Consider the following 24,974-nt stretch of genomic DNA (forward strand, 5'->3'; position numbering starts at 1 on the left):
ATGTATGGTGGCATTGCTTCGTAAATTAATAAAAACATGTATACAATGACTTTTGCAGTAATATCATACACAATATTGCCTCAGAATCTTATTATTGGGATATTATTCAATGAACAAGAATTGGTGCTACAGGTTACTTGCAGATATTGAAGTAAATGGCATCTTTAGACCATAAGAAGAAGTGCATACAGAGGTGCAGCTGCTCAGTGTCTCCATTAGCCTGTGGAGGCCCAACTAAATACCTAAGTAAATGGGACATCAGTTTTACTATAATGCATTTGAAATTGTACAAACCTATGAACTGTTCCTTAATTTCTAAGCAATTCCATACATTGCATGTGTTGGCGAGGACTGACTTTTTGCACAAATATTTTTCTGTTTTTATATACATGTGTATTTTGCGACCACAGTTCTGTAATAAGGTAGAATAAGCAGTCAGAATGGTCCAGTACATTTGGAAAATTAACTGCTGACTTGTCTGATGACTAAATTATAGAAAAATACACTCAGGGAAATGTTAAATTGCTACATTTTGATGTTTAAATCTTCAATATATAGAGATGAAAACATTAAGAGGGGAAGTGCTACATAAACGAAATTTTTTATCACGTGACAAAAGTCCTGAGTTTCAACAAACAGAGAAAAAAGTATTCTGTAAAATATTACGAGGCTAATAAAGTCACTTAGTCCTGCAGCTCAGATGCACAACAAAGAAAAATTCTATGGCTTAAAGTTACTCGGAAACTCCCAGCATGTAACTGATTTTTAAGCTGTGTCAGCGATGAAATATATACTTTTTTGTTTCTCATACATTTATAATGTATTTGCCCTTAATGACTGGTTCTTTGTCTATATCCTGCTTTAACAAATATTGTATCTTTGTACGGAGAAATGTTAGTCATCATTTGCCACTTTATCTTGGGACAAATTTAGGCACAGAGAGGTAAAACACCTACAGTATATAAGATACTAGAAAGAGCTAGGGGCTAAAGCCATATCCAGAAAATTCTGTTTACAACCCACAAAATACCTCTCTGTCAAGTAACGTGTTCTCAGTCCTGAGAACACAGAACTGCTACCGCTTTACAAGCACTAATGTCGTTCTCTGCTTATGAAGAGCTGATAAGCAGTGCCAAGTAGAAGAAAAAAATCAGTTTCTTTTTGTCATTTGCTTGTAGATTCAGCTATAAGTCAGATTCAGGCATGTCTGGCGCATCTGCCATTAAGTACCCAATACCATAACGCCCGTTGGGAGCTGTATCCAGATTGAAAGCTGGTGATCCGCTTTGCTTCCTGTAAATACTGTTTCCAATGTTTGGAGATGGCATTTCACTTTGAATCTTCTCATGAATTAGACTAGCATCATCTTCTTCTGGATTGGACAGTTCCTTGATAATGCGTCCTCTCTTATAAGACACTGATGCCAGGCTGCCACTGCTGTCATCAATGAGGTTGAAGAAACGAACAATGAAAACTAGAGGTATTGGCAATAAAGCAAAGGCTATGAGTGATATACAAACCACAAGCCCCCATGTCGGGTAGCTGAGACGTTCTTCGTCGGCCTAGAATAAAATAACACACATGTTGACATAGCGTACATAATAAAACAAGAATACAGGTGTGATTGTTTGAATTCATCCAAATAACAAAGTTCCTTCAGCCAATACCCTACAGTGTGTTTTCATGCAAAGCATTCTGTGTAGATGCTTAGTTTTGTCACCTTTTCCATGGACTGGCACATTAAACTGTCTAGCATGCCAGTGTGCCAGTAGCACAAGTGCAGACAGTTGGATATAATCTATCATGCTGTTGAAGGACAATCGTTTAGACACAAGCACAGATACCTGGCAGTGCCACCTGACTAACATGAAAAGGCATCTGGTCTGGAAAGTAAATGAGATGGGTTAAGGAAATTTGCTGTTTTGTTTCACTGAAAGCTAGGGATGCAATTAATATATTACTGGCCCTTTAAATAAGCCAGAAAAAAACAGTAACTGAAAATAACCTGTGAGCCTCTCTTATCACTAATAATTTTGATGTTAATTAGGAGGCAAGAAGAGATTATGTGTTTTTGGATGACACAGCCCATAAAAAGTAGTGACTGTTATAGAGTTAATCTAAAATTCTGCCCTATATAAGGAATTGGATGCTCTGTATTTGGTACATTGTTTTGATGACCACAATATTTACTTTTCTCAACAGTCGTAATTTGTGTTATTTCTTTTTGCTTGCCTAACAATGCTTTATATCCATTGACTAGAAATAGGTAATCTATCTGGTAAAATATTCAGTTTTTAAGTCATTAAATAAACATTTTTAACAACACCCACCTTTTCCGCAATCCATGCATAGTAAGCTGGTGGGGTGAATCCCATTTGAACTATACTCGCAACAAGCAAAATGATTAGCAAAACAGGGGAAAGATATTTCCACATATAGTAATAGTATTTGTAAGGTGTAAAACCAAGCATATCCTTTAGGTCATCCATGAACCTGAACGAGAAATGAGAATTATGCATTAAATGATTTATATATAGAGATAAATTAGAGAAATATACAATAATGAAGTATAGTAAAATATGAAAATATAATAACTATAGGAATCATTACAATGCCAACAATGTAGTATAATAAGAGTAAAACTCTATTATACTGCATTTACCCCTAATAGCTACCAACCACAACCTGGCACAACCTCAACGTATCAATTGTAACTTACTCATCCTCAAAGGATCAACCAAGTGGCATCTAAATATGTAAGATGTTGCTTCATTGAGCTGAGCTATAGCAAAAGCAGGTTAATTATGGAAGCACCAAAATCATACTTTCCATCTAAAATATAACCAATCATGTCCAAACAACTCTAAATATAACATAGTTGTAAATGTCTACAGCATACAGGCAACTCAAAACCAGCACCAAATAATATCATTATTTGAATAAGATTTGATTGCCTGTATATTAATGTAATGGGAGTTCATAAATGTAACTATTATCACGGACCACTTCACTAAAATCTTGGTTCTGTCTCGCCTAACAAATGAAAATAATTGTATACATTCCCTTGCACTGTACAGTCCATAGGCTGTGTTTTGAGCTCATTTAATAAAACGTTATTACAAGTACTTACTTGTCTATCCCATATATCCAGGCAATAGTAACATTTTCTAAGATGACGATGACGAGCAGAGGCAATGTAGCAGAATAATCATCAAACATAGTTACAAAATAATTTCCTGATCGCTGCACAAACAGAAGTCCAATGCAGAATGACAAAAGGCAACATCCAACTTAATGTACATGAAAAGAAAGGGAGAATACACTTTATTTACAGGGGGCGCCAACAGATTATGTAGTGCTATTACAGCTAGTAGAGAACCAACTCAATCTTAATTATTATTTTTTATTTATATAGCGTTAACAATGCTATATCATCCATTATTATTATTATTTCATTTGTATAGCATCATGTTATGTTACATGAGCATTTTTTTTGTTGGTGGATAGTGGGAGGAAAAGTTTTGCTGACGTTCAATAACTTTAAAACCAAATAACCACACATGGGAAAGCTCCAGGTTTTGCCAGGAGACTCCAGGAGAAGCACCGCTTCTCCAGGTTGCCACACCTGGATTCGGGGGGATTGTGAAACGCCCGACTCCCCAACCCTTTCCCCTTTAAACAGCGGTGTCTACTACAATATCGCCCACCAATGTCAGCAGGACCTCCTGTGACGTCAAGGGGACTTCCTGCCACATCCTGCAAGGGGGGCTCGAGGTAACCAGAGGTATACAGTTTCCAATTATGCAAATAAGAGCATATAATTTTAATGAATGCATTTAATAAGGCTGAAAGCTGGGTCTTTCACAAACTTACTTCAAGGATATCTACTAAAACCATACTAACAGTAATGTTATATATGGATCCTACTTAATTTGGTACATCAGAAAAAAAAACCCTGCTTTAACGAAACTTAACAAAACTGTTACTTACCCGTAAGATATTCCTTCCTCACTTTAAATGTATCAACAATGGGTGTGGTAATTCCCTCAATGGTTCCAAACATACTACCAAGGCCCAAGTTCACCAACATGAGGAAGAACATCACTGACCAGAATGGTGAAGCTGGGAAATGTGTCATAGCTTCAGTAAAAGCAATGAAGGCCAGACCGGTTCCCTGCACAGACTGCAAAACAAGTAAATATATATATGAACCAGTATAAAATATTAAATCTACCACACAATGCATATAACCTTGGTCTCCCTACCTGTAGAAATTGCAGTTAAATGTGTCCTTGATAAATAATGTGCACTCTGATAAAAATAAAATGCTAAGCCCACAGCAATCTGAAAACAGTTACACCTTTTTGTTTATTTGAGTTGAATAAGTATTTCTAATAATACATGTTCTGTAATCCTGCATATGGTTATTCCAGCTGCTATATTGCTTTTTGTAAGATATTAGCAGATGTAAGCCACTAAAACTTTGTTTGGGCATAAAATGTTTTTCATGCATGCTTATACAAAGACTGCCTGATCCAAATGCAAATAACCCTAAGCACGTATTAATCGAACATGTCTGCCGTGTAGACATAATTGAAAACTCTTGTTTTGATTCTTTGACTGCATTTGAAAAAATAAAAAGCCTTGTATGTAAGAAAAGTAATATGTAACAGTTTATGTTACCAGTACATTATTATAATGTGGGTTGGATTTAACAGACTGCCACAAGTTGCCATTCATATAGCATCCAGTTAAGTTGTTATGAGCCTTTAAAACACGTTGAAAATAGTTTATACATTAGTTTATGAATGTTGTTTTTATTATACCTAGGAATTTCCTAGCGCAGGTTACCTGGAGCTCTAATTTTGTGTAGCGCTTTTGTGAAGGAGAGGGGTTAGATGTCTATGTATGGTTACTGGCAAGAATGTAATTGTGCTATTGTTATGCATAGCACACCTAAGAAATTCAACATCTTGTTTGACCCCCCCCCAGGAAAAAAACAAATAAATGAAATAAGAGGCGGTCAGGAGCATACTAGTAAGCACATTCAAATTATATAGTTAAAAATAATCATAAATATCTTTGATAGTACCAGTACAGTAAGGCTTACTTTATCAAGTTCATCTTCAATCTGACAAGCAGCTAACCCGAGCTGGCCAAATTCTTCCTCTTTTACATTCTTAATGATATCATACACCTGCTGGTAGTCCTTTGTAGTAACACTTGAGAAATTGATGTGATGGGGAATAATATCTCGACTAAGATTGCCCATTTCAAGAAGTCTGACTATTCTTCCAGTGTTTCTGCAACAGAGAATACTAACCATTACGTACATATAATCACTGGGGCATTAAGCATTTGAACAGTGGTAGTATGGAACTTACTCAGAGACGCAGCTCTCATTCATGATATTTGCCTTAAATCCTAATACTGCAAACACCACCAAAGTGGCTAGAACCGAAGTAAAAAAGTTGATGAGTGACACAAGGACAGCATCAAAATGGCAGTTGTTGTCTCTCTTGTTGTAGCTTGAAAAAGCAATGACTCCTCCAAATCCCAGCCCTAACGCAAAGAACACTTGTGTGGCGGCTTCTCTCCATACTTTGGGCTCCAACATAATCTCAAGCTGTGTGAAACGAGAAATTCAATTTACTGTAATATATGTCAGTGATATCATTTGTTTTAAAAGCTTATGTCATTTTCTTTCTTACATTTATATCACAGGTGCCGCTAGCCACAACATTTAGAAATGCTGGCACCACAAACAACACGTAACTATTTAAAAATGTGCATTCTGTCTTTGTTTGCTGCCACTGGAAGTCATGACAGCTGATGTTTGCATGAGGCCCATTCGGAGAAAATCTTCACGTTGCAGACATACATAACAAAAGGTTACTAATGATAATTCGAACAGGCAAAGATGGACGTTCTCCCAGTAATGACTTTGAAGATCTGGAATGCATCTATGAATTTTGTTGCCAATTGTATTGTGGAGGCTTTGAATCATAACCTGGATTATCATTTGGGAAGAAAGGGTACACAAAATGTTCTAAACATTGTTAATACAGAGGTTATGCTGATGCTTTTGCTAGGTCAGTAAAACTAAGGGTATCTTGGTAAATCTCAATGGACATGATTTATTTTCAATTAAATTTGGATTAAATTTGATCCTATATTAAAGGTCATCAAAATAATGCAAATAGATGCATACGCTAAATTTGAATTTACAGTTATTGGAAAAAAACATATTTATTTAGAAGACATATTTGCTTAGAACCAATCACACATGTTTCATTCAGATAGTAATGTAATTTAACTACTAAATACTAAATTATGATTATGATGTCCAAACAAAGTAAATGTTCATTTTCTTTAGGCACCAGGGTTATTTGTTCTGCAACATGTATATGGGCTACGCTTCTCACTTAGAGAGAGATCTGCTAGCCATTAAAGCAGAAAAAGAAACATCTCATGTAGGTATCACGAACTTCAACAACTCAAAATAAATATTTGGAAAAATATAGCCACACAGATACATAAACACAACCGTTCACTTAACTGGAAAAATAAATATATTCTTAAAGAACAAAAGCCATTTGGGTTAATTGTTGCATAAAACAGAATGTATATTCTCACATCAGCAGATAGACTCGGCCTGTTTGTGGATAAAGATTTCAATATCGCTAAAGAAACTCTGATGAAACTCTTGCGTATATGACGATTCCAAACACAAACATACCGCACATTCTGTGCTGTGAATGCAGATTACTGGATATAGTGAAACCAGAACACTGGCTGTTGATGTTTTTTGCAGACTACACAATATGCTTCGCTGAAGGTCGCTGGAAGCAGGCTGGTGTTTACTAACACATCAAATTGCATTTTCTTAGATGTACAAACATAATTCAGACATCAGGTTCCAAATAGGTTTAATTTAACTATATACTCCCTTCCATGTAAAAGCATCATGCGTTGTCAGTATGACTGGGCTTTTCTGCTTCTGTGACAAGGCTAGGTTACTAAGCGGTGGGGTATGCACATAGACTGCTGATGTGGATTAACATTCCCATCAAGCCCACTCAAACAATGGTTAAGTAAAAGAGAAGTTGCTGTAGTTGGGGTATAGCAAGTTTAGGTATTATATGCTGTATATAGGTATAAAAAACATATATTTAAACATATATATAAACTTTATATTTGTTGCTTTGTTGTAGTTACATATTTACCTTAGGCGTAAACATGTGTCGAATGCCATCAATAGATCCATTTAAAAGTAAAGCTCGAACAAGGAAGCATGTAAGGACGACATATGGGAAGAGAGAACTGAAGTACATCACCTACGGTGATAGAATAGTAATGTATGGAAAATATGTGTTAATATTTGCAATTACTGTGCATATTATGCATTTAACTTATGACATTTATAACATATATTTACTATTGCAGACTTGCAAGGTTTGTAAATCTTTATTGCATAGGCAAGGGTATGAAAGTTCCAGGACTGGGACCCCCATGGTGTCATATCCCATTCTTTCAGACCTGTAGAGGCAATGAGCATGAGGAAGGGGGGGGCCCTCATGCCCATTCTGTTTGCCCCTCAGATTATGTTGGAGGCATTTCATATACCAGCATATTAGGATATTGGAGGCAATAACACTTTAACATCATCTTATAAGAAGGATCGCACACACAAAAGTTTGCCGTGTAGGTGCCATTATTTCAGTGGAACAAGCAGTGTTTCACTCAGAAATACTGCATTCTTCCCTACAAACAGTGTTTGCAATTGAACATATTTACATGCCATCATTCGGAAATCTGCTGAGCAAAAAGGTTCTGCAGCGGGTTTAACACAGAAATACACTAATACGCTAACACTGTTGAGATGTTGTCTAATCTAGGGCTTTGAGTTAACAGTTTTGTGCTCTTATGCTCACCTGAAACTTGCAAAATTGAAAGTTTTGTATGTTAGCGAATATACAAACTTACAAAGTTTTGTGAGTATTAGCATGCAAAGGTATGCAACCTCAGTCGAGTCTGGTCAGTTGAATTATCCTTTAACTCAAATGACCACTCACCTTCTTAGTGAATATTCCCAAATCTGTCCCCACTTCCAGTCTAGGCTACCCTGAGCTCTCCCTAATCTGAGGGAGTGACTTCACGAGGATGCAGGATAGTCATGCATGGGGTGGGTCTGGCCATTTGAGTGGCATGGTGACATGTCTGGGGCCTGGCCAACCGCAACAAAGCCAAGTCGAAATGCCAAGAGGAGGGAAATTAAGTGGGGAATGGACGTGGCTAAGCATATCTCTCTTGTGACAAAGAAGCAGATCATCACCTGGAGACTCCGGTCTAAAGAACTAGACAACATCTCAACATTTAGTCAATAGGAAATATATATTCAATCGATTAGATTGCTGCTTTCTTCCATTATATTGAGGAAGGAGCCACAGAACTGCCAAATACAACAATCACCATCAACATTGTTGTCTGCATTAGACTTGACAGTTTATTTGCATTTCATTTGCAAATTCATTTGCAAATGTTAGCTCATTTGAGCAGAGCCCTCTTCGCCTGTTGTTTCTGTAAATCCAATTGTTATGTTATATACAACTTGTTATATCCTGTCTGTCCATTGTACAGTGCTGCAGAATTTGATGGCATTATATAAAACAATAAATAATACCGTATTTGCTCGATTTTAAAACGACCCTGATTATAAGACGACCCCCCAAAATCTAAATATTAATTTAGGAAAAAACAAAAAGCCTGAATATAAGACTACCCTATAGGAAAAAAAGTTTTACTAGTAAATATTAATTCATGTAAACAATATTTTCATATTTAATAAAAGCTATGATTGAGAAAAATATATATTTTTTTATTTCCTTTTATTTGCCAACCTGCCTTTTAACGCTCTATATGCCACTCTGCCTCCAGAAATGTCTTATACCCTCCTATATGCCACTCTGCCCCATGATATGCCTTTTAATCCCCTATATGCCTTTTATATCCCCCACCCCCTTACCTGAACTGCAGATCTCTCACTCGAAGACTTCTGCAGGGGCCCGGCTGTGTGTGCAACTTCTCTGGCCCCACCCCCAGAGGAAGGAGGGGGGAGGCAGAGTTTTGTGACACTCTTCTAGCTTCCTGTTATCCTGCTGCTCGTGACCAAAGCCCGGTAAGTAGCATGGCCCCAGCGGACATTTTGAGGTCTGATTAGAAGACGACCTCGATTATAAGACGAGGGGTATTTTTCAGAGCATTTGCTCTGAAAAAAACCTTGTCTTATAATCGAGCAAATACGGTAATAATAAATGTCTTGAACAAATTTACAAGGCTAGGCAACATAGTTGCTCATTTTAACAGTGTCATTTTAGGAATGCAAAGGAATCTGCTTTTGTGGCATGGATGTTTAACCCCTTAATGACAAAGACTCAAAATGCATTGATTTCAATGGGTTTAGGGACCGCCCATTGTCCTTAAGGGGTTACATTTATAGAAATACTTTGTAACTTAGCTTTTAGTATTTGATCTATAGCATGCAGTAAACACTCACCTTTCCTGAAGACTGAATGCCTCTAATCATAGCCAGACAGACTAATACCCAGGCAGCCAGCAAGCAAAGTGTCATCCTCCAGTTTAGTCCTCCACCTTCTGCGATTGAGTCAGAAATATCCAGAGCTTCTCGGTACCAATAATAGGTAGTTGCTGAACTCTTCTCACATTCGGGTTCCACATCTGAAATAAAAAAATATTTCCATTAAGAGATTTTAGATTTTTTTCAAGCTTGTAGTTTAGTTTGGAAACTAAGGAATGATAGCACATTTAAATTGAGTAATATCAGCACTACAGAAATACAATATTCATATTATGAAATAAACCATAAGCGTGTGGTTGTCACTTTAGTAACATCCGCTATGTAGGAAATACATAGCTGGAAGTATGAGCCCACTTTGCCATTGAGATAAATACCAATAGCAACAAAAAGCCATCAATGCTGTTTTAATAAATAAAATATTATTTTTTGTGCCCTGTATGTATGAATAAAAATATATGGTTATGTCTCACAAGTATTAGTAGCATTTTTCACCAAAGGGCACTGATCCCACGGAAGTGGATGTTGAAATGACTGAGAGAAATAAAATAAACTCCATCCAATGATGACGTTGTAGTAAAGGGACACAAACAAGCAAACCTGCAATAAAATAAAACATGGCTACATTATTATAATGCTGCAAGTTAAAACAACCAATATTTCTGCATTAGCATGCCTTGATCCCACATTTTACAATAATATTATAATATGTTTAATATTTTAATAAATATTACAATAGGTTTAATATTATAATAAACATGCAATTACATAGAACCACAAAAACTGTTTAATAATAATGACTATATTCAGACTTAGTCTGTTAACTGGGATCTTAAAGCACAAACACATGATAAGCACATGTATACTGCTCCCATGAGTCTTTAATTCCTCGCCTTCTACTGAGTACCTTGACACGGTACAGGAACCTAAGGTCAGTACTTTGATGATGAAGATGAAAACAGTGCCAAGGTGTCCACAATGGGAACTGGATTCCCTAGTCTTTATCTTCTGGGGTGACACTCTGAAAGAATATGCTATTCCTTCCTTCTTTATACATGATGTACTGTATGTATACTTTCATTTTTTTACTCCCTATTTATTTAAATATTGAAAATTCGGAATAACACATACGCTTAATTAATCTCAGAAGCGGCCTGTTAACACCAGTTCTGCATAACAAAGCTCTGCGCTCCTCATGTGAGATGAGGCATATGGGAGTGGCTGGGGGAAACAATAAGAATAAGCTTATTCAAGAGTCTGTGAAAGAATGAAAATATATTTCTCAGACTTGTTCACAGCTTCAGGTGAGAATCCTACACGACCTGCTTTGTAACATCCAAATAGTATATGATATACTGGAACAGTCCGCACAACTAGGTTTCGGTCCCAGGTATGATCATATGATATGGACATCATTCTACTGCCCAAGTATATATTGTATACAGAAAAAAATGATTAAGGTACGAAATTTGAAAAGTGGTCTTGTAAACACATCAACCAAAAGAGTGGTCTAATCAGAACATTTCATTGCTGGCAACGGTGATAACGCTATAATATTATAGTGAAAACCCCTTCTGCTTTTTATAACAACCCCCACAAACGAGTAACAGATTCATAAAACTATGAAATAACTTACAATGCAACTTGCAAATCCAATTCCTCCCATTTTAGGGCTAATATAATTCCAGACTCCAATACTTCCTCTGCGTATTCTCTGCCCAACAGAGAGCTCCAAGAAAAAGAGTGGGATTCCAATCACCAGGAGGAGTATTAAATATGGCACTAAATAGGCACCTAAAAATACAAGAAATAAAACCCATACAAAAGTATATCAATTAAAGGTATTATAAAATACTTCAATACTTGTGGCATAAGCTTATCAAGCTTTTATGTGTACTTAAAGCTTGTAATGGTACACCACAGTACTATAACATTTCAAGTGGTATACAGCATAGGCATAATGGATTTAGGATAAGTTCAACAACACATTTTGGAGGTAATAAGGTTTATCTTGAATCTCGAGATCTAATGTATAGAAATGCCAACTTTCTGAAAGAGTTGACCTTAAGACTTGTCATGGAAATTTAAGTATAGATATCATACTAGTAGGTATGCTCCTCCTATTACTCCATGTAGATGTTACCTTAGCCGCTAATGATAAATTTACAAGCAAACATGGTAACTTACCAGGATAAGCTCTCCCTCTTCTGATGTTTCACGAGAGGGCAGGAATAGCCATGCATGTGAATGGGTCTGGCCCTGTGAGTATCATGGTTAGATGTGTGGGGCCCGGCCAAGTGGGAGTAGCAAGAGGAGGGAAACTGAGTGGGGAGTGGACGTGGCTAAGCGTAGCTCTCTTGCCACAAAGAAGCAGATCATCACCTGGAGAACCATGCCAGACCCAGAGAGCTATCATAAGGTTTCTGAAAAGCTCCATTTAGGATTGAGTTTTGTCGAAAACTCAACAGTACAAAGGTACAGCTTGGCCACTTTTTAATTTATTTTTCAGGGTATGATGTAATTGCTAAATTGATTCTGTTCAGTTGGAATAGAAATCTTCCAGTGTTGGGCAGTACAAGGGGGTAGAAAATAAGAAAATCATAGCTAGGACTTTTTATGTACATAGGGCAGGTAGAATCAGTCAGACAAGGGGAAAGGAACATACCGTTACATTATCTATCCTTTTAATGCAATCTAAAGGATTGTCAGAAGGGACCCTTTTGTTCTAGGGCTGTGGCTAAGAGACGGGGTTTTAGCAAGATTTTTTAAGTGCCATTGTGACCTATTGATTGCTGTTTATAAGTGCTTACACTATTTAATACATAAACAATTTCTTTAAGGAAACATCATCTGCTTTATTCACAACAAAAATAATTGCAGACAAGTTGTGACAAGTTGAAGAATGTCATCTCACTGATGTATTATGCATGATTGACAAAAAACCTCTCAAAAAAGATATTCACTGGTGAGGCACAGTACAGTAAAAAATGATCATTCCTCCCTCCTCCCTGGATGCCAAAGAGGCAGTGGTGGCAAAGGTAGGCTGTTTTAGGGGCAGAGACCTACCACGTCAATGTATGGCATAGTATATAGTAATAGGGGTTATGCTGCATTACCATCAACGTCTGGCTCAGTGTATAGTGGTGGGAATTAGGCTGTACCATATCTGTTCAGTAAATGTTATTTATTTAAATTAATAATTCATTTTTCCAGATTTCTATTTTTTTCCAGTTGACATACAATTTGTGAAATAAATATTCTTGCAAATTCTTGCAATTTCTTGGGCCCCTGGTTTTGGATGCCGCAGCCCGCAGCAGTTTAATTTTAGTTTTAAGTTTTATGATATAACATAATGAATGTGAAGCATTTTGCTGCATTTTTTTTCCGGCGGCGGGGCAACATTTCACATTTCGCCCCAGGCAGCACAATGTCTTGGGCCCGCCCTGCTACTCATGCAAAAAAAGCTACAATAGTCTACGTTGCTCTAGATCACATACCCTTGGTATGTGCGTGTGTATGTTTTGACTTCACAGGGAGGGAAGTTTTGAGTGCAACCATGTATGAGATACAAGGGTGACATTCTGAGCCCAGTTTGCCAACCATGTGGATGCCCCATTTAAGGGTTAAAACAAAGTTGCCATAAACGCTTTATATATATCTTGCAAATGTTATTTTGTGTTGTATAAGATTTTACCATGTATATTTTCTAACATCATTCTGATTCAGGGATAATAATTTAATTCAAAACACAAGTTATTTACCTCCACCATTTTTCTGACACAAGTATGGGAATCTCCAGACATTTCCCAAACCAACAGAAAATCCAACTTGCGCAAGTATGTACTGTAGTTTGCTGCTCCATGCTGGTCTTTCATCCTCGATATCGGATCCTTCTTCAATATCTCTGTCTTTATCTAAGTCATCGTGGACCATCAACTCACTCTTTTTAAAGCTTTCATCATTGGTATCCTCATTGGACAGAAGATCCTTAACTGATTCCACAACATCGTCATCTAGCTCTCTTTTAACTCCCTTACTGTTCTTAGGCATCTGAAGAACCACAAGTTTTAGCAGTGGTTCAAATTTTTAGGTGTATAGTTTTCAAGTTCCACTTAAGATCAGGATGATTTCAAATTTTAGGTTTGGGTACAGGATGGAAAGTGCTCTTATGACTGTATGTTAAATGTCCATGATGCTTGTGTATCTGTGCAAAGAAAACAAAATGCATTAACACCTTAAAAACACATAACCAAAACTCTAGTATTATAGCAAATCACTTTTTGTACATTAATTATTATTATTATTATTATTATTATTATCATGTTAAATAAGAAGCTTCAGCCCTTCAGAAATCATTTCACTTTGATAGATCTCCTAGTTGAATCTTCCTGACTTCAGTAAGTCACATAGGCATTCACATACTCCAAATCCAAACTGTTCCTTTAATGTTTAAAATGAAAATACATATTTTATAGTGGAACTCATTATGATGAACTAAGGTCATTATATGTCATTTGCTTTAATGTATTGAATTAAAGGCATTGAACCACTGGTTAATAAATCTGTGTAAATTCTCACCATTTTCATGAACACAAAAAGGTAATATAACTGGGAAAACTGGATACATGTAAATTTCATAACATGGGAAGAATTGTGTAAATATTTATTTTATTATTAAATCATATTTCAAGTTTTTGTTTATCAAACCCTTCTATATTCCAGTTGTATTTGTTGTAACATGATTTTAAAAAAAAAACTATATATTTTAGAATTATTAAATTGCAATATTATGAATTATTTTTTAATACAGTTTACCTCTAAAATATGTTTATATATCATTAAGAAAATTTTTGTTTTAAAATGGTATAGTTACACTACCGTACACTAAAATGCACTAAAATGCAATTTAATACCTGGACCGTTTGTTATCTACAAAACTTAGCTACATCTGTAACAATATGGATTTAACACTTGCCAGTTAAATATTGTGAGCAAATATGACTTGCTGAATTAACCAAAAAAGAACATATTTCTCTTTTTTTTGCCATTTCACATAGACATGTCACGCATTCTCCCCATGTATAATCGTCAAAGTGTTTAACGAATGTTTAGATGCTAAATGACTGCCACAATTCCCATGAACTTACATGACATTTATGCTACAAAAGTATACAAATGCATTTCATATTAAACCATGGGTAACTCATTTCATGTTAGTTTCCCTAAAGGAACCAAGCCAGTCTGTACAATACATCAATGTAATCGGATGCATCAAAGACCTTTACATGGACAGCTAATAAACTATACCAGGATCACACGCATTGGCAAAAGCCACATTAAAGGACTTCAGTTTTACAAATTTCCAGAGATTTTATTATTATGGAAGTGGACTTCATTTGATGGGGGTTGCGGTCACAGTTTTACAATTTAAAAGTATTTTTATTTATTACATGCGTTTCACTGTATTATTATGAAAACCAGCAAGTAAATGTACGTAGCAGGATTCATTACACCAAACACAGTTTAAGATTACACACAACAGGATTTAAGACTAAATGGATATAGCCTCCTTCAAATGTTTCAGGATATTTCAAGTTTAGAATGTGATGTGATGTGCATGCCAGGAACATAGTCAAAAGGCAGAAAAAGCATGTGAACGTAGTAATGTGTGGTGACCTTCCTTATATGTACCCTATGCTGTTCATTTCATTTACATACCCATTACGCATTAACACATCATGCCACCATACAAACAACAGGAATTCACATTTTTATATCATTTTCTTTTACAGACTTTATGAGTATTTGACACAGAGATGGCCGTACCAAGCAAGTTTCCATATTCAGGAGCTTAAAAATTTTAATTGCATCAGGCTAATATTTTATTAGCCCATTTAATGCAATCCTTGTACTGATGGGAAAGCAAATCTCATATCTTCTGCTTCAGAAATGATATAAAAGAAGATGTAATTTGGGGAGACAAAGAATTTAGCATAATCATAAATATCTTATTCACATGACAAACCCAAAAGTAACTTCAAAGCTATCAATGCAATTGTCTGAGATGCCTGCCAAAAGGCCACAAAGCCCAAGCATTTCCAGCATGTGACCACAATCCATGGAGGATTACGGTGGAAAGTGAAAAAGTCTTAATTATTTTATATGACTTGCACAGTAGCCATAGCAATAGAGAGCAACCACTGTTACAGCTTCAATGGCATTTGCCTATGAAAAGGTTCTATGGTTTAACACTCTCAAATCATGGAAACTAATTGAGTAATTTAAATGGCTGGGATTATTAAAGGATAGTGTACTAGGGTTCCACTATAAGCTTATTTTATATTAAGAATTCATGCTGATTAGGCATAAAAAATATTTAAAATAAAAGTAATTAAATGCTGGAATTATACAGTTTGCTTATTTAAACCATGAGCAAGTCACTCAAGATAAAACCCCATCACTATATCGAGCAGAGATGCAATACATACAGAAGAAATATACTTTGTGAACTCCAGTGGATTTGTAATGTGAGAAGGGCCAAGCTGGCCCTGTGCGTGGCATAAGTGAACAGGTGAAATTTCTTAACTTTATCTATCTAGAATCAAAAGGGGAGAATCAAACTCCCCTTGCAGGAGCAACCCACCCTAACCTGATGAGATGAGGATGACCTTATAGACCATATTTTCTAGGACACATATGAATTGCACATGTTGCTCACATGTACATGTAATGAGTCGCCCTGCAGTGTGATAGGTGTAGCACTTTAATAACTGATTACCTTTCATTAGTTTAAACATTCCACTTTATATCTACTTTACTTTCCTGGTCAGCTGATATGTGAACAATATATGTGCCCTGGAAAAAATGACCAATAAATGTATGCTTTACAGGACACCTGGGTTTAAGTGGGAACTTGAAGTTCAGCACACTTAATACATTATGCATTACAAATGGCAACTGCCAGTGGGCTTATTGGCAATAAAGGAATAGTAGATCATTCATAGTTAAACTGATGTCAACTGAGGTTTACTTGGCTGCTTGTGACTTTTTTTATGGGTCTTATAAAAGGAAACACACTTATTCCTTGAAGAAAACACATTTCCACACACATAAAATCAAATAAAAAGGAGTTACTAGGGAAAACTATTCTAGGGATTTTTTTTTATTTACTGTGACCATATTTACTTTCCCTGCTCAGCCTTATCTATTCTTGTTCACTGTATTTTTTGCATGGCTGTCTTTAACGTAGGGCAAAATCCTGCAGCAACCGCGATCGCAGGGTTCGCAACTGCAACTGGGCCTGTCACTCGCGGGGTCCTGGGTGACCTGGCGATCACTTCCACAGGGGCCCTGCTGCTTACCTGTGCATTGTACCACCCAGGGAAAGCAGGAACCCAGCGGAGTCACTTCAATTTACGTCGCCCCTGGGCGGTAAAAGAGAAGTTGTTTGCACAGAGGGAAGCAGCCCCTGTGGAGGCCTACGAGTGGCACAGAGAGATCTGCAGTTCAGATAAGGGGTGGGGGGTGGTGTATTAACAAGTATGTGTGATTGAGGGAATGAGTATCTATCTGTGAATGAGTGAATGAATGAGTAAACTAATGTTTGTGAATGAGTAAATGAATGAATATGTGTGTGATAGCATTGATGTGTAAATGGGGGGAAGCATGGCACAGGTAGACTGTTTGGGGGCAAAGATGGCAAGTCCTATACTTCCAATCTGGGTGCCAAGCAGGTTCTGTGAATGCAATCTGGGTGCCAGGGCTGACATGATATTAAAGGGTGTGGCAATATGCAAGGATGTGATGGCATTAATTCACAAGGGGGTTCTGGCTGGGGCATCACATAAATCAATACTAAATGGAGGGCTGGGTGGTGGGATAAATATACAATGTAGGTCAGGCTAGGGGCAATACACAAGGGTGTGGAGGCAATAAGGTGACCACATTTGGGTGTCGGTGTGGCAGAGCCTTGTCCTGGTGTGTGTTTGTTTGGGTGTCGGTGTGACAGAACCTGTCCTGGTGTGTGTTTGGGTGTCGGTGTGGCAGAGCATGTCCTGGTGTGTGTGTTTGGTCATCTGTTTCCTGGCACTTTACTTACTGTAGGAATAAATTGAACTATTTAATTTTACTTATCCAGAGATAAAACGCCCTCCTGAATTTGTAGTCACTTCAAAGGACAAAGCATTCTAGGCCCAGAAATCAGTGAGAGGAAAAGTAAATGTATTGTGTTATTTTCTCTATTTCAATCTGCATCTCTTATTAAAAAGGCTCAGTACTAAATTGTGACTTCAGGCATCGCATGTATGATGACATTTTTTTAGTGTACTGTACACTATAGTTCTGTCCAACCAGCACAACGATCCCACTCTTGATGCATGTGGAGTTAGAGGATTAGCAGAATTTTAAGAGAACAGCTTGTGCTCTAAAGTTTGGTGACTCAGTGTATCAGAGAGCTTGGTGACCAGGTGTTTGTGACAATAAAATTGATTATTCTTATATGTGTAAAAACAAACGTAATACATTTTACAAATACACCAACAACAGATTCATGGACCTGCCATCAACTAGAACAGTTTTAACCACAGCCACCACTAGTCTGAACAAAGAGTGTCTTGACCTGCTGAATACAAATGCATCCCAGACTGTTATGAAGATTATGAAGTGCGAGTCCACAAACAGAAACATAGAAGTTGACGGCAGATAAGAACCATTCAGCCAATGTAGTCTGGCCATTTTTCCTGATGTAAGACTCAGATCTTAAACTGTCGTTGATCTTATCTACAGGATTTCTTTATGTCTATCCCATGCCTGTTTACATTTGCTGACTGGGAGGCTGTTCCATTTATCTACAATCCTCTCAGTAAAGTGAAAAATGCACATCTTAAACGAAAAATGGAATACAGAGATGTACCTTGACTTACCTGGGATGGAAAGAAGGGCCAGCTTACTGCTAACTATACAGCGTGAGCACATTTACACATGTGAGTGTCGAAATACAAAGCACACACTAGCATAAGCATCCTGAAAACCATATAATCATACACAGTAATATCAATCATTTAAGCAATGAATGCTCCAACAGATGAATGAGTCACGTTTTTTTAATCCTATCTCTAGATCTCAGGGAGAACTGACAGATTCTTGAGATAAGAGCAGCTACTTTGAAGCTAATCGGAATTAATGTCTACAATACACTACAATTGCTCAGGTACTTCTGTCATACATAAAACCAATCGAGTAAGGAAGAATGAACTAGAAAATGGCCTAATCTTTCAGTAAGTACAATACCTTGTCGAGTAAGTGACCTGTTAAATGCACATTGAAAAGCGCAGCATTTAGTAGTTGAATAGCTGTGTTCTATGTCTGCATGTTACATGATTGTACTGTCACAACGACATTCCACCCATTTTGTTCTTTACTGTGCAATGGATATTAATGAATTAAAATATAATGACCTGTAAATTAGTCACAACTATTAGGATACTATTTTTTTTTTTTAAATCCACATTCCTGAGGTCCACAAGTCAGCACATACCGGTAATACTGGAATACTCAAATTAGCTGGAATATTAAATCAGTTGCTATAGTGATAAAACCAAAATGAACTGGAGGCAAGTAAAACACCAGAAGTTTGCATAGAATAATGATCCTACCAATCTGATAGCGCATAAGGTATTTTGCTTTAACTTGTTCACGTTAAACCTCTAAGCAGTTATGTGCAGAATTGGAGCAATGTAAACATCAAGCTCGCTGGGAGGTAATTCACAATAACCTTACCTCACAAACGCACACAGCACATTGTTAGGATATCTAAGATAAGTAGGTTTTCCATAATGACTGAATCCTTTTCCAGTATCTGGTATGAATAGCTATTGGACCTATAGGGAGATAGTTACACCAGTTTTACTGGTGCCGGATAGTTAATAGTTCAGGTAGTTCTGGACGCAGGTGCGCGTGACAGGTAAGCGTTAATGTGATTGGCTAGGGTGAGATAGGTGCCGCGCCAAAAGTGTTTTGGCGGGAATTTGGAATATAAATTTCACTGGCATGGAATGGTTCCAATATGAAGAAATGTTCCATCAGAAGATAGCGGTTCATAAGGGGAATGAATGAAAGATGTAGGGTTATGGATACGTATGTTGATGCCACAATGGAAGGCATTTTATGGGAATAAACTGGGTAACTTCAGCATCACACAGAACAAAGGCATATGCTGGGCTTATAACAAGAGCCAATGCAAATGCTTAAAGAGTGCGAACTGCGCAAGTGCACACCCTAGCTTTTGTTAGAAAAGAGTGGGAGGCATTTAGTGGTCAGGACAGACGATCTGCTGGTTTTGATGGTTATAAATTCAGCTCATTCCAAATGCACATTAGTATTAAACTTGCTAAGGAGTTTAGTATTAAGATGCTTAGAATTAATCTTATGGCTTGAAGCGAGACATATACCAGGAAAGCTGAAAAAATATGCTGATTGTCCTTCCTGTTTGTAGTTTGAATTTCAATCCCTTGCCCCTCAAGAGGATACAGAAGGAACTCCCTCCCCGGACTACCTTTGGGACTTGATTTGGGACAGATAAGTTCTGTTTTTAAGGAGTCTCTTGTAGATGCCAAGTGGAAGACATATGTTACAGCTTGGGAGGCTTGGTACATGTTCAACAGGAAAATGGATAGAGATTCCTTGAAAGATGCAGCTAGGTGGTTCTAAGACATCTATAACAAGCAAGTTAGCTGGGGTGGATTTTTTCAAGAAGTTTTGTAATTTTTTGGTGATCAGTAGCACAACTGCTTAATAAGCTGGTTACAAGGAAGATCTTTAGTCTCCACAACTGGCCCAGCCTCCACAGTGTTTCCTGGCACCATACTTTCTTCTGAGTGCAATGTCTGGATATGGTATCTTATTCTTGTGCTCAGTAGTGAGGATGTTTGATGAGTCACAAAGGTGATTAAACCCCACCTGGAATCCAGTCTGAAGAAGAGATCTTTGATTTCCCAGAAGCTTAAGTAAAATCTTTACAACTTTACTTTTTCTATGTTGGCCCAATAAAAGGTATCCCCTTCAGAAAAAAGACTCCATTTGCCATGTACAAATCTGTAGGTGGAATGGGTGTGACACACCAGTGGAGACAGATTTTATCTGCACTGACATGAGAAAATGTAGAAAAAGTGAGCCTTTATTGCCTGTTCTCTCTCAAGTTGATTAAAACAATTATAAACAAATAGTTAAAAAATGTAAAACCTTACTCCAAAAGTTCTCCTTACCACTCTTGCCCCAAAATAGGCTGCAAAATGATTTACGTATAGATTCCAATTGGTTTGATATCACCCTTCTAAATACATTGTTCATTAGTCCATGTGGACTGTGGCTACTTTTTTTTTAAATAGGGCACTTCCGATTATAACATGGAATCCTAACCCGATAAGGATATATAAAAATACCATTGCAATTATCGAAGATTAACTCCCAACAAGATAATTTTTACTAAGGATTAGAGCACAAATCATCATAGTTTTGCAGCATTTACGAAATTGTCTAAAGACATAATTAAATTGCATCAATCTACCTTTAAGTTTTGGCCATTGTTTCTTTTAAATATCGTCAAACAAATAATTACATATTTTTGAACAGTATGATCTGTTTTTGTTAAATTTGTTGTTCAAATGTATGTGATTTATACACTGGAATAAAAATTATGTTCCAGAGAAAAGTAACTACTGAGCATCAGAAGTCAGTATATAACAGAGTGACTTAAGTAGGTGGTGTTCACTGTATTTAAGGTGCTCCAAAATCAGTACTTTGGTGAAAGTTTTACTTGCAGCGTGACCAGAAAAGACTTAACGATCCAAGTCTGATCAAGCAACGACTGCCTGAAAGCCTAAACTATTGAGCGATACACAGGATCATGGTGCACTGAAGAAATACCAGTATTTACAAGGCAAATGTTAATTTATAGTGTTTTGCTTTTCTCAGAACGCCACCTCTCCCATCTTTGGGTGAGGCAGCTTTTAGAAGCGGCAATTAAAACACAAAATGTTAAGCTTCTCCTAGACGCTGTTCCAAATTTTACCAAAACATGAAACCCAACAACTGTACCAACACCAGGGATTATATTACTGACCTTAAGAAAAAAATACAGATGTTTCTCCTAACTGCGTTTGTGTGTTTAATTTCTGAATGTTAATATTGTTTGTATTATTTAAATGCCCTGAAAGGGAACCCATTTCAAAATAAGGATTGCCAAAACCAACGGTCACAATCAAAATATATGGTGGGAGATATGGCACATATAGTTAATTTAAAAAAGTAGTTCAAAAAGTGTTAAAGGGTATATGAAACACCAATTAAATCTCAGCATCAATTCAAATATAATGCACCTTATTATTATTATTATTATTATTATTATTATTATTATTATTATTATTATATCATCAGGCTTTATATGTGATTTATACATGTGTGAGCACCTTCTTCAGCTCTCAAGTCAGACCTCACAGTCTACATAATAAAATTCTTCCCTTCAACTCTGTTCATGACCACAGCGCATAAACTTAGTCAATTAAAGGGGAACTCTCTTGTTTTGTAGCATTTTTATATTGTCAGTAGAGTACCTAGCAATGTGTGCTAAGTAGGTTTCTGTTACTTGAAACAGAAGAGCAGGATAACTTAAGTGTTCCTGAGTGTGATTTACAAGTGAACATCCAGTGTTTCACAAAGTTGAGTTTCACCCTTCCTAGCCAGTTTTTGGACACTAAGGGTTGGTACTAGCCTGAACTGAGATCACAAGCACTATACATGATATCAGCATATTGCCCCAAATACCGATACATATTATAATTCTTGCAACAATATGTGGCTTGTGTCAGGATGGATTTACATGGTTGCATCACATGGTTCGACACATCTAACACAATCAGGTGCTGTGTTCCAATCACCTAGATACTTTCAGGTCAGGAGAACTCACATGAAACATAAAAAGTTATAAAGTTATGATTTACGTGAGTTTTCTTTTAACACATTTCACATACTGTATAACTTAAAACCAAAGGACAATAACAAAAGGATTTAGAAATACCCTAGGTGCACCAGTAATGTTCAGGATCACATTAGCCATAACAATCTGCCACAGCATGGAAACACAATGAAACACTGCAAGGGTTTGGGATATATTAGTTATTATTTTAAACATGTTTTGATGTGGTTAATGGAATCAATAGCTATCAGGTAGCCCAGGATATAACTTCAATGTGGAAGCAAGGAAAAGGTTTCCAAAATTTAAGGCACAATAAACAGTAAAATATTTGGGTGTCCATTACTGTACAGTGATGCAGAAACTGATATATAAATCAATAAATTATTATTATTGGTAGTGTAATAGTGATTTAGTGAACACACAGCATTTGACACTTTGTTACTTTATTTCACATCACTGGTTACACCTGCACATGAAACTATTAATTTCAGGGGCCCTGGCGGAGAGCATGTCACTGTCACATTGGAGAGATCCGTTATGAAGGCTGGCAAAGCAGGCTTTTCTTGTGGTGAGCAATGCATGCAATACAAACACGCCTCGGCCGCTGTGTATCTGCAGCCTGGCTGGGTTTACTCTACCGTAGTTTACATGAAGGAAGGGGGGCCAGGAAGGCTGCCCTTGAAAAGGAATCCAATGTCTATCAGCAGGGACCCTTTAATCTCCTCGGTGCCAGACACAGTTACAAAGAAATTCTGCCATATTTAAAAGAGTTCACAAGGATGAATAGCCATAATATAATACATGCCCATCCCCTCACCCCACTTCATTTAGGAAAACCATGTTGGTGCGTGACAGATGCAGCCCTAGCAGCCCTGGGCTCACTGCAGCCAGGAGATGGTGCAGAACCATCAGCCTCTTACCCGCCCTGTCAGCTTATATGATTAGGTACTGCTACATTCCTAATGAGATTTACACCCATCACAATGAAAACTGAAGTGGAGATTTAACCACGTTTCTGCATTTCAACCTTCACATGGGGCTCAAATAAAATATAAAATCAAGATACATACTAGAAAAAGGGATGCTGAAATCTAAATAGATAACATGCATAATGGATATTTATTTCAACATCAACAAAAGTGTGCTTTCTGTTTATTCTGCCATTAAACATGCCAATCTCTTCTTACACATCTTTACTATAATATATATAAATATTATATATATATATATATATATATATATATATAACGAGGCTCAGCTTTATAGCAGATCACATCACACAAAATGTCTCTCTCATTAATGAAGGAAGCACGATGTGTAAATTGCTCCTACCCCCTCCCCTGACTCATGCCAAGCAGGATGGCTTTCACCACACACTGACATGTGATGCTACATGAGCCCACAGCCTGCATCCATAATAAACATCGTGCCCAGGTATAGCCTGTAAGAAATAAAATCCCATCAGCATCAGAAAGGCCTGCTGTGCTAATGTAACCCACACCATTCCCCTCCATCCCTTCCTCCCACCTTGTGTATCGAGGCTGTTTGATAAGCTTTGTTCTCTATGGCAATAAAATTATAGCATGCGATCAATCAGTCTCACCTCCTTGGGGACAGCAGATAATGATGGGGAGTCCTGGTGTTGTCCAAGTTGATGCTAGATGCGATCAGAGAGCACGCCTGCTGTGTGTACAGTGTGTGATGACGGATCTGCACATGTTGTAAGAGTGCTGGGTTAAGAAGAAGAAGAATGGGTGGGAGGAGACCTGGTGACTGCTGCTGAGAAGAGACCCACCTCCACTACAAGCCTTGACAGGCAGGAGTCATCATCCTGGACCTAGGGAGTGGTCCACATGCAGAGTGTGTTGGTAGTTCTAGATTGCCCACTGAAAAAAATGTATGAGTGTTACATGAAGATGACTCAAACTGAAATCTTACTGAAAGTGTAACCAGTAGAAGATACAATTGAATGTATCGGTTAGTAATAGAATAGCTGATGCAACATGCGCTGTGCATTGAGACACATGGTGGCGTTTAGAACCACCGATCACTTATACACATTGTTATGCATATTCAGGGCTGAAAAGAAATAGCAATAAATTAGTAATGCGGTCTATGCAACTTTCCACTCCACATTTGATTCAAATGTTTATATGTTTACATTTTGTATTTATGAATTTAACTCATTAAGGGCAAAGAACATTACACTATTTTCATTATGTCTTTTTTATCCCAACTACAGTATATGTTTTTTTTTTCAGGACTTTTTGAAAACATTCCCATATAAAGATAGACTGTTAGTATAAAAATCTAAGTTGAAGGGCAAAAATCTTCTTAAAAAATCAAACATTAAGCATTATTATTTGTACAGAGCTGTCATTTTTTTCCAAATTCAGAATATATATAAAC

General features: G+C 37.1%; 1 protein-coding gene across 1 annotated transcript; it reads right to left on the minus strand.

Moving 5' to 3' along the window:
• Window positions 1-1,154: 1,154 nt before the first annotated feature.
• Window positions 1,155-24,333, minus strand: SLC6A15 (solute carrier family 6 member 15). The gene is made up of 12 exons (XM_053462312.1): window positions 24,169-24,333; window positions 13,357-13,799; window positions 11,232-11,389; window positions 10,069-10,195; window positions 9,557-9,738; window positions 7,227-7,337; window positions 5,385-5,626; window positions 5,111-5,303; window positions 3,991-4,183; window positions 3,131-3,290; window positions 2,331-2,493; window positions 1,155-1,562 (listed from the first exon to the last, which is right to left on the minus strand). Exons 2-12 carry the CDS (start codon window positions 13,643-13,645, stop codon window positions 1,185-1,187), a joined length of 2,196 nt encoding a protein of 731 aa, XP_053318287.1. The 5' UTR covers window positions 13,646-13,799; window positions 24,169-24,333; the 3' UTR covers window positions 1,155-1,184.
• Between the last annotated feature and the right edge of the window lie 641 nt (window positions 24,334-24,974).

This window comes from Spea bombifrons, chromosome 4 (genome assembly GCF_027358695.1).
Source record: "Spea bombifrons isolate aSpeBom1 chromosome 4, aSpeBom1.2.pri, whole genome shotgun sequence".
NCBI classification, from domain to species: Eukaryota; Metazoa; Chordata; class Amphibia; order Anura; family Pelobatidae; genus Spea; species Spea bombifrons.